This window comes from Bidens hawaiensis, unplaced genomic scaffold (genome assembly GCF_021521415.1).
Source record: "Bidens hawaiensis isolate Kalapana, Puna unplaced genomic scaffold, B.hawaiensis_p1.1 tig00030533_1, whole genome shotgun sequence".
NCBI lineage: Eukaryota > Viridiplantae > Streptophyta > Magnoliopsida > Asterales > Asteraceae > Bidens > Bidens hawaiensis.
Genome location: NW_027495096.1, coordinates 236085 through 252080, shown reverse-complemented (window position 1 = coordinate 252080; position 15996 = coordinate 236085). Strand labels below are relative to the sequence as shown.

At 36.1% G+C, this 15996-nt stretch overlaps 1 protein-coding gene across 1 annotated transcript; it reads right to left on the bottom strand.

Annotated features, from left to right (window-relative positions):
- Positions 1 to 14800: 14800 nt before the first annotated feature.
- On the bottom strand, positions 14801 to 15583 carry LOC143580609 (zinc finger BED domain-containing protein DAYSLEEPER-like). The gene is made up of 2 exons (XM_077063584.1): positions 14908 to 15583; positions 14801 to 14829 (listed from the first exon to the last, which is right to left on the bottom strand). Exons 1-2 carry the CDS (start codon positions 15581 to 15583, stop codon positions 14801 to 14803), a joined length of 705 nt encoding a protein of 234 aa, XP_076919699.1.
- Positions 15584 to 15996: the final 413 nt, after the last annotated feature.

The following is a 15996-nucleotide window of genomic DNA, read 5'->3' as shown; positions in this document are numbered from 1 at the left end:
TGTTATTCCGTGAAAGTTTTAGTTAACTCTGATATTTAGAACTGCGTTTATGAGTAAATCCAATGTCCATATGTGAGACTCCGTTAACAGGGCCTTACACATGAACTTTGTCCGATAACGATTTATGCGAATTTTTTTTCTTATTATCACAAGCATCACTTCATTCATGATTTATTATCATCACAGCAACTTTACGTATGAAAAATTCCTTTAACAATTTAACTTACAAGATTTTCATTTGATAGCAATTTAGATGTTTCTCTAGCTACGCGTTACCACGATGCTTTGTTATTATATACATTTTCTTGGAAACGATAGAACGACTTTACTTGAGACTTCATTTTCGATGTTTCTTTTATAATTTTAAAAGAGTATATGATACACGATTTACATATTTCGTCATTTCTCCGAGTCTCACTGTTATTACGATTTTCTTTTCAATTGATGAGATGTTTCAATGGTAATTTTATGCACATGAGATTTCATTTTGTATTTTGATTATTCATAACCGAATTCAAGTTATTCAAAAAAAATTTGTGTACTACTTTCAAAACCTCATCTTCCCTAAAAATTTTGTTTACATGTTAAATGATATTTTCATGACTATGTTGTTCATGTTTGAGTATTCTGCTTTTCAAGCAAGACACAAATTTATGCATTTTTCCACATCATTTCATTTACTCAATCAACGACCTATGTGTGGCTGTCCGCAAATTTTTGGTGCTATTGGAAACCGTTACTATAATCATGATTATGTAAATGGTTTCACAATAGAAGCCATGTTCACATTTTATCACCTTTCATCGATTGTTTTGTCAAGTTAATCAAATTTTTGTTTATTTTATGTTTGATACATGTATACGTCATCCCAAGAACTCAACTCATCCCCAAGATATTTATTAATCGTATTTCACGCAATCATATCCTCAAATACTTATAACCTCAAGTTTGTTCACGTATGAAACTCATCGTAGATGTTATTGTTAATGGTATCGTTGTTTATCCCAACCTCATGTACTCACTTATCGGATTTCTCATTTTCACTTATTGGATTTCTCCTTTCCACTTATCGAAGTCCTCATTATCAGGTTTCATTTATCGATTTTATTTAGTACCTCGATTTATAGACATTGACGACTATCTTGATGACTTTTGACTCCAAATCTTATTTCATGTTGTTTACCCTAAAAACATTTATTTATTCGATCGTTTTCACTTATTTAAACTAATTGTTATTTTCACCTTGGTATATATCTTAAGATTTTAGTTATTTCAACTAGTTATCCCATTTTTCCTACTTATATAAAAGTCAACATCAAAATTTTCAACCGCTAGTATTGGTTTGTCAATATTGGTAAAATTCAACAGATTTTATGTACGTTTCTAATATTTAAGATTTCAGAATAAATATGTCTTTTAAACCACACAATTGAACGAACCATGCGGACCATACGACGATCTAAATAATTATGGGTGCGCACTTAATTATCGACATCCTCGCATGGAAGCCATAGTAAGTACGTTTGTGTGCCATAAGTCGGACTCGAGAATGATAGCAGAAAAACAGTATAAATGCAAGATGATAAAGGAATGGTGGATACGCCGCGAGTACATCCTATATATAAGTGCCTTTATTATGTTTCTCATTTGTGGCGTTTTTCGAGTCATGCAAGGATTTGACGGTATTATTTTGCTTAAAATTTTTCTTACAATTGCATTACTAAACACGCCATTAATTAGTAATTACCTTTTTTTTCCTAAGTTTATTTTAATTTCGGGACGAAATTTTCTAAAGTAGGGAAGACTGTGACATTCGTCATTTTCCGATTCGATTCGTTTTTGCCTTCATGTTGTAAACCTACATGATTCGTATCCTGAACCCTTTGATATTATTAACATGATATATTTTATGTTTCATAATCACTTCACGGTTGTTGGATCGCGATCACACCTTTACGGCCTTTAAAATGCTTCTATAATGCTCAAAACACCTCGAAACGAACTGCAGGGACCAAATCTACCAAACAACAAAACTTGCTGACCAACCCAACCCCCTAGCACGTCGCGCCGCACGGCCAGGGAGACTAGGCTGGTTTCTTAGCACGGCATGGTACCTGCAGCAACCAAGTTCATTTTTTTGCTGATATTATCACTTGTTTGACCCTTTAAACCAACAAGAAAGCTTGGAAATCTCTAAAGCAACCTTATGGATAACCCTAACGCCTTATCCTTCATAAAACCAAGCCACACCACTCATTTGAACCTGCTCATAATCACCAAACACTCTCAATCTAAGCTCTAAGCTTCAACTTTCAAGTTCCTTCTTGTTTGACTTCTAAGAGTCAAACAAGAACCATTCTTTGATTCTAACTAACTCCATATGATTAAAGATTGTTATTTCAACATATATATAATATAAACCCCTTGTTTCATTCGGTTTTCTCTTCTTCTAGTCATTGGTTGGTTGAGGCGGGGTACTATAAGGCAATGTTACATGGAGGACTATTATAGTCCTTGTTTATATATAATTCGTTTAAGCCTACTAATCTTGCTTAGTTTATGTTTATTTTAGTTTGTACACTCATTTTTGTAAGTTCCATGGTATTGGGTATGTGGCCAGCATTTTCGGTTTCATCCCGAGTCAAGAGCCGAACCAAAATCGAACTTTTGTTAAATACTTTATTGTTAACATATTATATGAAAGATTTGAGTATTATTATTTTTAAGTTTATCTTAATGAGTTATATGGTATTGGATATGTGGCACCATGCTCGGTTTTATTCCGAGTCAAGGACCGAGCCAAAACCGAACTCTTGTTTAAATGCTTTATATTTAAAATGATTTATTAATATGTTACATGCAAGATTTGTGTATTATAATTTCTAAGTTCATTTTAATAAGTTCTATGGTATTGGGTATGTGGCAACCATCCTTGGTCTTATACCGAGTCAAGGACCGAACCAAGACCAAACTAAACCGAGTTCACTCGCTTAAGATATACTAGTGTGTTTTGAGCCACCGAATCTCACATTTTCCATAAAACTATTTTATAAACTAATTTTAAATGTTTTCTTAAGTTACTTGGTATGTCGAATCCAACTTTATCTTATAACATGGTTGGACCGACAAAGCCAAACACTCGCTTAACGGACGTCGAGGTTCTCCCTAATAGAACTACACACTTGGTTAAGTTTCTTTTAATTTTATTGAGTTATCTCATGACATATATCACTTTGAAATATCAGGTTCGGATTTGACAATTTATCAAGACCCGAACCGACTAAACCGAACACTCGTTAAAATCTCGTTTTGGTATATCTAACAAGGGGTCGTGCACCATTGCATTAAACCAATCCCCACATATTTACTTAACAAAGGTTAAGTAAAACTAATGAGTAGAATATCGAGACCCGATTTCACTCAAACTTACTTTTCAAAAACCGTTACATCAAGTTCTTAAATATTTACGTTTTAAACCTCAAACTTTGATTAATTATTTAACTTGTCATTTTATTTTATTTTAAAGTCTTTCAATACCATCTTCTAAACCAAAACCCCTTTAACCTAGACCTCACTCGTTGAACTTATTATCCTGGTTTATCACAAACAACTCTTCAAGTTATTTATTTAATGTGTGTACTTTTTCATCCCCCGTTTTCCATCTTAAGTTTTGGGGGTGGTATTGCATACTTATTCAAACTCAAATGATTTATACTTGTGTCTCAAACCACAAACTCTTTAGTATATGTTACTTAAATATGCTCGATTTGGTGTTATATGCTTTACATGATTACATGCTATATGTTTATTGCTTTAGGTGGGTTGGCCTATATGAAACTATTAAGTATGATCATACGCACCCCTAACTACTTTAGCTTAATTTCTAGTAGCATAGGGCAACTATTATCCGAGTATATATGGTTGTTACCATATAGAAAGGTGTCTCAAACTATTTACTATTTGCATATCTAAATTGTTGCTATTATTTATTGTTCCATATACGAGTTGTGGATTTCATCTATTATATACCTGTTCAAAACTATGAAAATTGCTCACCAACATTCGTGTTGACAAATTTTATTTTATGCAATGTTACAGGTTTGATAATTGCTTTAACGAAGAATTGAGGAACGTAGCTTGTTTTGAGACCATTAGAAATTAGACAAATAAGCAATATATATTTGTTTACTTGTATTCGATTTGTTTGTACGAACAATATGTGTTGTTTATTGATTTATGAAATTAATAAGTTGATTAAATATTGTCACTTTAATAGTGACTTTTGTTCCTGGGCAATCCGTTGCACCCCGGCATGTTCCGCCACCATTGATCGGGGTGTGACATAATGTGTTGTTGTGGTGCTAATAGTTAACATTGTCATCTTACTTTAAGATTTTTGCTAAAACAATATGTATATGTATTTGAACGTCTAATAGAAAAATTGGTTTCTATGATCAGACTGAATGTGCAACACAATTACGTTAATTCTTTTGTCATACTGAATAACGTAAGATCATCATAGGCTTTGATTACAATTCATAGCCCCGCAACACGGGGTGTAACATTCGTCTTTTTCTTTCATTTTTGTATTTGCATTTGTATTTGTATCAAAACCCGGCCCGATTTGTAAACCGAATCTTTCAATAATATTGAAATAATGGGTTTTTATGTTTCATAATCATCTCTTACTTTTTGGATTTTGCTACTTGTTTGCATTATTTAACTTGTTTAAACCTTTTTTCTAATCTTGGTTTTATCCCGAGATTAGAACCAAACCAAGATTGGACTCTTGTTTACTAGTTTTGTTTTAAATAGTTTTGTTTACCAGTTTTGTTTTAAACAGTTTTGTTTACGAGTTTTGTTTAAAATAGTTAAATAAACATGTTTATGTAAGATTTGAATATTATAACTTCTAAAATTATTTTTATAGTTCTATGGTATTTGGGTATGTGGAAACCATCCTCGGTATCATTCCGAGTCAAGGAACGAACCAAAACCGAACTAAACCGGGTTCAGTTGCATAAGACACACAAGTGTGTTTTTGGCCACCGAAACTCATCTTTTCTTCAAGAATGTATTTTAAACTAATTTTAAGTTATTTTATCAACATACTTGGTGTGTCGAAATCCAGCTTGATCTTATAACAAGTTTGGACCGGTGAAACCAAATACTCTCTTAACGGACGTTAAGGTTCTTCACAATAGAACTATATACTTGGTTAAGTATTTTTGTTTTTATTGAGTTATCTCAAAACATTTTGGAAAGTTGACTTTGAGTTAGTTAATTATCTAGACCCAAATTGACAAATCCGAACACTCGATTAAAACCTTGTTTTGGTATTTATATAACCAAGGGCCTTGCAATAGTGCATTATAACCCACATAAGTTACTTAACATAGGTTGACTAATATTTATGAATGAAATACCAAGACCCGGTTTCGAGTAAACTTACTTTTTAGATCATGTCTTTAATTTCCCAAATATTTACATTTTTAAACCATAAACTTCATTTATTTACTTTACTTGTCATATTTTACTTTAAACCCTTCCAATACTACCTATTAACTTAAGACCCGTTTAATCTAGGTCTTGCTCGTTAACCCGATCTCCGATTATTCACGAATAAATCTTTCAAGTTACTTAGTTAACGTGAGTACATTTCATCCCCCGTTTTCACTTTTATATTTTAGGTGTAACATGCATACTTATTCAAAACAAGAATGATTTATTATACACATTTCTCAAACCACAAACTTTAGGGTGTATGATACATAGAATACTTGCTCTTTTGTGTGTTGTATGTCTCATATGCTTTACGTGCACGAGTGTTTATTTTTATGTTGTTGTTGAGCCTCATTAAGTATGATCATACGCTCCCTTAATTACTTAGCCTTGTGCTAGTAGAATAGGGCCTCATTATCCAAGTATGTCGGTTGTTACCGATTAGAAAAGATCCTCATTTACATATGTTTTATATACCATGATTGATGCTTTTATTTATAGTCGTATATACGTTTGTGGATTTCGCTCATATTATATAAACTCAAACTATTAAATTGCTCACCAACATACTTGTTGACAAAATATTATTTTATGCATTGTTACAGGTTTGATTATTACTTGAGTTGGAGTTCGAAGACGTCATTCTATTTTGATACCGCTAGGTTATTTGATGAATGAACAATATCTATTTATTATATTTTGGTGTTTATTTGTATGAACAATATGTGTTACTTTGATGATTGAATGAAATTAATGAGTTGATTAAATATTGTCACTTTAATAGTGTCTGGTGTTCTTGGGCAATCCGTTGCACCCCGGCATGTTCCGCCGCCTTTGGTCGGGGTGTGACAGATTGGAATCAGAGCCAAGACTATAGGATAGGCGGTTAGACATAACGGCCTAGTATAGTTTTGCTTTAGGGTCCCTATACGTGTTGCTTATACATGTTACCCTACTTGATTGTTCATTACACTTATACATTTAATTGCTTATTTATTTCATTTAATCCTCAAAAATATACACATGCACACACTCTCTCGTTATTTAAGATCCCTTAAAGGTTGCATTTATATCGGTTTGTAGCCATCATGGAAAGAGAAACACTACGAAACGACCATTTGACAAAAATATTCCAAGAATCGAAGGTGATGTACTTACCTGGGATGGTTGAATTGTAGTGTGCATTTTCTAGGCATACGAACCGTGCTATACATGTCAATACTTTAAGTTGTCGATTTCAAGCGTTCCAGTTGCCTCCTTATATTTTTGGTGTTAAAAATAAAAGAGCCACGGTGGTTTGTGGACAAGTTTATTTTTAACATCTTGTTGTGTCTCCGTTTTTATTATATGTTCTTATCGTTATTTGAGTCAACAACATGAAAGACGCGGTGCTACGTGCACATGTGACTCCACCTATTATTTTATACAAGTTTTATTTGTCGGGATATCAAATCATGGTGGTTCATGTACGATTTTCCCGACTACATACATGAATTTCAATATCTCAAAACCTCCAATTTTTTGAATGACAAAAGTTTGAAACTTATAAATATATATACATTTTATCTTTTGATTCAAGTATAAAATAGTTTTACTAACATTCTCATCCTCATAACTCTAGGATTCACAATCATTAAAACCCTACATTTACTCATTTTCCCTCATACTTATATCAATTACCCCCAAACTTATATCATTTCTCTTTTATTTTTTGAGAATGCCTCCAATTCGTTGCTAAACACGCAAGCCAAGCTCCGGTCGTCGGATGGCCGCAATGGTTTCTAAAAAAATCGCCGCTGTGATTCCCGGACTTATAACTCAAATCCAAGCCACCCAACCCACCGTTACTCAAACCATACCAAACCCCGCACCTTTCGCTTTGAAAACTTTCACTAGTGCCAACCCATCTTAGTTTTTTGGGACGAACTGTGCCACTACCTTGTTGCGATGGTTCGAGAAAATGGAAAGTGTGTTTACTCTTTGTGAATGCCCCGAACTCAGAAAGACCACGTATGCCTCTAGCATCTTCGAGGATACCGCACGCACTTGGTGGAATAGCGAGATTTTCACCCATGGGGCAGAAGTGGCTATGGCCTACTCGTGGACCAAGCTAAAAGAAGTCATGACGAAAAAGTTTTGCCCAAAACATGAACTTCAAAACCTCGAATCCAAATTTTGGGAACTTAAGCAAGAGAGTGGTGACAACTCCGCCTACTCCAACCGCTTTCACGAGCTTAGCCTCTTGGTTCCCCACTTGGTCACTCCCCTCAAAAGGGCTATTGGAAAGTATATCGGCGGTTTACCTATGCAAATCCGTGACTCGGTGATGAGTAGCAAACCGCAAACCCTTCATGATTCTATTACCTTAGCCGGTGCTCTTTCAGAAAACCATGTCAAAGCCGGTACCCTCACCATTAAGAACCCCAAGAAAACCAATGACAAGAGTACACCCGAACCATCAACCCTCACCAAAGTCGATCCTCAACCTCAATCCATAAACTACTCCAATTCCACCCACCACACCAAAAAGAAAAGCAAACCCAACTATCGAAACTATGCCGTCACTCACCCATCACAACCTCAATCTCAATCCCAAGCACTCCAAAACTGAAAACCGTATTCCGGTCCGCACCCATTATATAACACTTGTCAACGTCATCATCCCTCCTACTCCGCTTGTCGCCACTACACAAAGTATAACCGCTATGGTCACACTAACAACGTGTGTCGAGAAGCCTCTTGTGGGCGACCCGCTCCACAAGGTTTGCCCCATCCAACCAAAATTTTCCCGCTCCTTTTGCTTAAAACCCTCCTTCTCAACCTACAGCTTGTTTCAATTGTGGAGACCCAAATCATTTCCGCAATGCTTGTCCCCGACTTGCTTTTGTTCACCAAGCTAAATCATACCCACACCATTCTACCAAACCCAAGCCTACCAAGTTCAAACCTATCAACCCCAAATCCCGCAACTCTTGGCTCCTCTCGCTCAACCACTCCAAGCCATGCAAGCCCTTCCTCCTCCACCACACCCTCAATCCATGCAAGCTCTCCCTCATCCTCCAGCTCAACAAGTCAACCACGACAACTAAGGGCGTGCCTTTATGATGAATGCCAACCAAGCTCAAGTTGCCAACGATGTGGTGAACGGTACGTTTTTAGTAAATGAGCATTTAGCTTCAATTTTATTTGATACCGGATCTGATAGGAGTTTTGTTTCTTTTAAATTTGAATCTATTCTTGGCGTATCCCGCACTAAACTTTCTCGCCCTTTTTCTGTCGAAGTCACCAATGGTAGTTCCATCATCATCGATTCGGTCATTCGCGATTGTATCCTCACTCTTTGCAAGCACGAGTTCTCGACTGACCTTATCCTGATACAAATGGGAAGCTTCGACATCATAGTAGGAATGGATTGGTTAGCTTTGCACCATGCCGAAGTCGTTTGTTATGACAAATTCATTCGTATCCCGCTTGTCAATGGCAAAATTCTCAAGGTCTTTGGCAAAACGATCCCCAAGAAACTCAACCTCATGTCTTGCTCTCAATCTCGTAAGTACTTGCGCCAAAAGTAAGTTCCGTTTCTTGCCCAAGGGGTGGTGAAAGATCCCAAAGAAAAGAAAACTCAAGACATTCCCATTGTTTGCGAATTTCCCGGCGTTTTTCCCGAAGATGTCTCTGGTCTTCCACCCATTCGTCCTGATGAATTTCGAATCGAACTTGTGCCCGGCGTGGCTCCCAAAGCCAAGGGTCCTTACCGTTTAGCTCCTTCGGAATTGCTAGAGTTATCGAACCAATGTCAAGAACTCTTCGATAAGGGCTTTATCAGTCCAAGCTCTTCTCCTTGGGGCGCTCGCATCCTCTTCTTGAAAAACAAAGATGGCTCGTTTCGCATGTGTATCGATTACCGTGAAGTCATTAAACTCACCATTAAAAATCGTTACCCTTTGCCTCGCATCGACGACCTCTTCGATCAACTCCAAGGCGCAACTTGCTTTTCCAAAATCGATCTTCGATCGGGTTATCTTCAATTGCGTGTTCATGAAGACGACATTCCTAAAACCGGTTTTCGTACTCGGTATGGACATTATGAATTCTTGGTTATGCCTTTCGGATTAACCAATGCACCTATGGTATTCATGGAGCTCATGAACCGCCTTTTCAAACCATTCTTGGACAAATTCGTAATTGTTTTTATCGATGACATTCTTATCTTCTTCAAGACCCAAGCCGAACATGAGCATCATTTACGTTCCATTCTTGATCTCCTAAGAAAAGAACAACTTTATGCCAAGTTCTCCAAATGTGAATTTTGGTTTAAAGAAGTTAAATTTTCGGGTCATGTCGTCAACGATAAAGGTATTCATGTTGATCCCGCCAAAATCGAGGCCGTAAAAGATTGGAAAACTCCATCCACACCCACGGAAATCCGATATTTCCTTGGTTTGGCCGGGTATTATCGGCGATTCATTCTAAACTTCTCTAAAATTGCGTTACCCCTCACCGCACTAACTCATAAAGGAAAACCTTATGAATGGGGACCGAAACAAGAAGAAGCTTTCCAAACTCTAAAGCATATGCTTTGCAACGCTCCCGTTCTAACCCTTCCCGATGGAAACGACGACTTTGTGGTATTTTGTGATGCATCCAACCAAGGTCTCAGTTGCGTTCTCATGCAACGAGGTCAAGTTATCGCATATGCCTCAAGGCAACTCAAGGTTCACGAAAAGAATTACACGACTCATGATCTCGAATTTGGTGCCGTCGTTTCCGCTCTCAAAATCTGGAGACATTATCTTTATGGCACAAAATGTGTTGTATTCACCGATCATAAAAGTCTACAACACATCTTTGACCAAAAAGATCTCAACATGAGACAACGTCGATGGGCCGAATTACTTAGTGATTACGATTGCAAAATTCGCTACCACCCCGGCCACGCGGCGTCTAGGGCCCCCTGTACACCATTTCGTTTTTGTTTGTTGTTTTGTGCTTTGCTTGTTTGTTTAACCAACCTATTTTCATGCAAAACATAAAAGAGAATCTTGTAAATAAGCTTTGACCCTTACCCTATATATACACACTCATCATCTTCATTTTACACTTGCTCTTACTCCTATTTCTCTCTCAAATCCTCCATAGATTCAAGGTTGTTTATTTATGTATTCTTGAAGGTTTGACTTCTCAAGTCAAACTAACTATAGTCTTTCATTCTAACTTGTTCATCTAACATTACTAACACTTGAATATGGTGGTACAACATATATATAATACACACCCCTTGTTACCTTTTTTAGTTACTTCACCGACTCCGGTTGGTTAAGTTTCGAATGTCATAACGCAAGGCTTCATGGAGGACTTCGAGTTCTTGATATATATACACACAGGTAACTTATTTATACATAGTATCTATGCCTAACTTCTGCTCATTTTAGTTTGTTAGTCACATTTACAAGTCTTGGGTATGTGGAATCCATCTATGAACTCATTGTGAGATGGAAACCGAACCAAAACGAACTTTTGTTAAAAAGACTTGTTGTTGACAATTTTAGTTGTAGAACTTCAATATTTTCATTGGTACATTTTTATACAAGATCTATGATATATGGGTATGTAGAATCCATCTATGAACTTGTTGTGAGATGGAAACCGAACCGATCTATTTTACTCGCTTAAGACACACAAGTGTGTTTTTAGCTATCAAGATTTGTATATTTATTTAAAAATAGTTTACAAACTGATTTTAATCATTTTCTTAAGTACATGGAAATGTTGGATCCAACTTGGTCTCATAACATGGTTGGACCGACAAAACCGAACACTCGCTTAACGTACGTTGTTAGTTCTAAAACAATAGATCTACAAACTTGGTTAAGTGTTATTATGTTTTAATGAGTTATCTCATAATAATTAATATTTTTGAAAGTTGACTTTGGGTTTGACCATTCGTCAAGACCCGAACCAACAACCCGAACACTCATTAAAGACCCGTTTTAGTATCTTTAGCCCAATGGAACTTGCATTTTAGCATTTTCCCCACCTTGTTACTTAACAATGGTTAATTAAGTATTAAGGTTAGATACTTTAACCCGGTTTCGAGCAAACTTACATTTTTAAATGGTTATTATTATAAATTCTTAAATAGTTACATTTTAAACCTTGAACTTTAAATTGTTTACTTTTTGCAACAATTATTTTATTTAAAGATCTTCAAGGCAACATTTCTAAATCCAAGACTTCTTTTATTTTAGGCTTCATCCGTTAACTCATCCTTCCGGCAAATTTACAAATAATCAATCTTTCAAGTTTTATTACTTGAACATGAGTAACTTCGTACCCCGTTTTCTATCTTTTGTTTTGGGGGTGACATTTCATCTTATCTAAACTAAATGTTTTATACTTGGGTTTTAAACCACAAACGTTGTTGTATACTTTACTTAAATACTTGCTCGATTTGGTGTTCTATGCTTATATGCCTATGTGTTTATCGCTTTTGGTTGGTTGAATCTATAAATCCTAGACTATTTGGCATCCCCTTGTAGCAAGGTGTCGTTGACGTAATGCAATTAACGATAACCTATTAAATCCTAGACTACTTGGCAACCCCTTATAGTTAGTTGGCGCTAACGTAATTCAATTAGCGATTGTCAATTTATCCAAGTTGTTGCTTTTATTTATCGTTTCGTATACAAGTTTTGTGGCTTCTTATTACTATATACTTATATGCTCAAACTTATGAATTGCTCACCAACCTTTGTGTTGACAAACTTTATTTTATGAAATGTTACAGGTTTACATTTTGGTTGATTTTGGATGCTTGAAGAAAACGTCACGAGTACCATTAGGATATTAGCAAAAATGAACAATATTTGATTTGCTACATTTTGTTATATTTTATTGAGACTTGTTATGAATATTGTTATGTGACATTTTCGATGTTGTGAAATGAAATGAGTTTATTAAATTTTGTCGCTTTAATAATGTCATGTGCTTATGGGTAATCGTTACACCTCGGCATGTTCCGCCGCCTTTGGTCGGGATGTGACAGATTGGTATCAGAGCCATGACAATAAGATAGGTGGTTAGACGTAACGACCTAGAATTGTTATGCTTAAGGTCCTATACGTGTGCTTATACGTGTTTACTCTATTATTGATTGTTCATAATGTATATTATTTATAAACTTGTTTAAAATTCACCAATATCCTAAATGTTCACATACACACACCTTCATAGTATTTCCAAGGTATCCTTACCTTAAAACGCAAAAAGTAGTTTTTCATTGTGTTTTATGGATTACAAGATTAACTTGGATCCCGTTGTTTCAAATCCCTTAAAGGTTGCGCTTATTTCGGGTTTATAGCCATCATAGGCAACGAGACATTATAAAACGACCATTTGACAAAAAGATTCCAAGAATCGAAGGTGATTTACTTACCTGGGATGGTTGAGTTATAGTGCTCGTTTTCTAGGCCACAAATCATGTTATATATGTCAATTCTTTAAGTAGTCGAATGCGAGCGTTTCGGTCGCCATCCTAATTTTCGGTGTTAAAACAATAGAACTACGGTGATTTCGTGGACTAGTGTTTTGACATGACGTTGTATCTCGATTTATTGTGTTATTATCGTTATTTGAGTCGAAAACATGAAAACGTTTCTGTGGTACGTACACATGTTTAGACTCCAACGTGATGTTTTATAAACTTTTTAGTGTTGGGATATCAAATCATGGTGGATCATGCACGATTTTCCCGACTCTATAAATCTCATATTCTCAAATTTTTAAGCTTTAACCATCTCAAAAATCTTTTTACGTTTGTTTTCGGTATGTTAATTATAAACAAAGTTTTATATATTTTATCTAACACTAACATCTTCTCCTTACTAACTCTAGGATTCAAAAATCAAAAATCGAAATCTTATTTCATTTTATACACCTTTATATTCATCTCTTTTTACCCAAAACTTATCCCATTTTCTTTATAAATTTTAGCATGCCTCCGCTAAGACGCCAACCGCGCAAGAACTCCACCCGACGCATGGCCGCTCTCGTCGCCAAACAAATGGCCGCTATGATTCCCAAACTTATAACCCAAATCCAAGCTACCCTACCCGCACACGTTGTTGCACCCATTGAACCCAAACCCGCATGTTACCTACTTAAGCAATTTACTAGTGCCAACCTGTCCAAATTCCTTGGAACCAATTGTGCGACTACCTTGTTGCAATGGTTCAACTCGACCGAGAGTGTGTTCCGACACAGCGAATGACCTGACGAAAAAAAGACAAATTTGGCATTAAGCATGTTTAGAGAAACCGCTCTAACATGGTGGAGTAGTGTTATGCACCTCCAAGGTTCGGAAACGGCTATGTCTCTTCCATGGTCCGAGCTCAAAGCACTCATGATGAAGAAGTTTTGCCCCAACACGAACTTCAAAAGTTCGAGGAGGAATTTTGGAATCTTAAGCAAGAGAGTGGTGATAACGCCGTTTACTCACTCCGCTTCCATGAGTTGAGCATCCTTGTTCCTCATTTGGTTACCCCAACCGAACTTGAAATTGATAAATACATTGGGGGTTTACCAATGCAACCCGTGACCCTCGAGGATGCCATCACTTTGGCCGGCGCGCTGTCGGAAAATCACGTGAAAGCGGGTACCTTGACCATTAAGAAAATGACCGAGAAAGCCAAAGCCGAGCCCGCATCTCAAGCCAAGGTTGAACCCGCACCACAAGCCATAAACTACTCAAACTCTTCCCGAAACAACAACAACAATAGGGGTGTTCTTCGGGTTTTTTATCGGGTTTCGGGTTTTTCGGGTCGGGTTTTTCGGGTTTTTATGAGTGGAAATATAACCCGAAAACCAAACCATTCTATTTTCGGGTTTTACGGTTTTCGGGTTTATTGGGTCGGGTTAGATCGGGTCGGGTTGATTCGGGTTTCGGGTTAAGTGAAGGTTGTGAAAGGGCTTAAATGCTTTACAAAAAAAGGTGGGTTTTTTTTTTGTCATCATAGTGTACAATGCCACTGAAATAGTATTACTAAACACCACCTCATATATGAACATATTAGCATTTAACAATAATTATATCAAACAATAAGAAACAGATAAAAATTCAAATGTAAAAAAAAACACCAAAATCTCAATCCGTAACAAGCAATTGTTAAATAGAAATACCATGTCCCAAAACAAAACGTATCAAAATTAAATAACAAAAATCCAATGCGTTAAATAAATATCATATTTGTGTTCATTCTTCATTCTTCATTCTTCAACTTGACATTTCCAATTGCCAACTTCATGTAATATGCTCCTCTTTTTCTAGTTCTACATTAAAATAAAAATCAGTTAAAGTAAGGACTACCATAGTTTCAAGCATTACAAAACTATTTAGTGATAAAATACCTTTATCAATTGCTTGAATTATGTTCCAATCTTCTTCATTTAAGAGTTGCATGCTTGAAGTAGAACTATCCCGGAGCCAGTTTTGAGTGCAGATTAAACTCTCAACAATCCTAGGAGTCAAAGAACTCCTATACGGGTCCAAAACCCTCCCACTTGTGCTAAAAACTGATTCAGAAGCCACTGTTGACACTGGAATGACGAATAAGTCTCTAGCCATCAAAGACAAAATCGGGAATCTTGGGCTATTAACTTTCCACCATTCTAAAAGATTGAAGCTCTCCAAATACTTTTCAAAGTCTTCTTTCAAGAATTTGTCTAACTCACCAATAGGTTCAACTCTTTGTGTAATCATTTGTTCTCTTAGTTTGTTTCGAAATGGTTGGTTTGGTGTCGTGTCTTCAGGTTTATCACGTTTACTTAACATCGATGAGCCTGAAGATTCAGCGGTAGTAAAACTTTGGGAATGAATTCTAATATAGTCATTATATAGCTCATGCATAGAATCCATAACAAATTTTATGTTCACGTCCGCCAACTCTTTTCCATAACGATCGACGAAAAGTAAATCCAAGTAATGTTTTTTGTTCCTTGGGTCTAAAACCAACGCAAAGTATAACAATAAGTTAATTTTTTGTATATTGCCATAATACTTTTGAAATTTTGCCTTCATTGCCATTGCAATATTACATAGACTAGCAGTACCAATAGCTTCATCTAATATGCCACGAATGTTATAGATCTCTTCAATGCACGAGTTAGACGTTACATAATGTGTCCCTGACACTTTCAAAGTAATATAATAAAATGGTTTTAAAAAATGGCATAAATCTTTACAACTTTGCCAATCTTCAGTTGTAAGTTCTCCGTAACCCGCTTTTTCAAGTTCGATTCTAAAAACGGACTCGTCAATATCATATCTCTCAAAGGTTTTCTCATAAGCCTGTGTAACTTCCAACATAAGGTAAGTGGAGTTCCATCTAGTTGTTACGTCTAAAACTAGGTGTTTAGTTGTATCGGCATTAACAATCTTAGCAAACTTGTCGAATTTGTCAATCCTTGATGGTGACTGCCTAATCCACTTAATCGCCC

Bases quoted from the DNA above. Each gene is read 5' to 3' on its own strand.
- LOC143580609 (XM_077063584.1), bottom strand. From the start codon at position 15,583: ATGGCAATGAAGGCAAAATTTCAAAAGTATTATGGCAATATACAAAAA. The intron at 14,830-14,907 runs GTATTTTATCAC...ATTTTAATGTAG, and splicing joins AATTCAAGCAATTGATAAAG to AACTAGAAAAAGAGGAGCAT.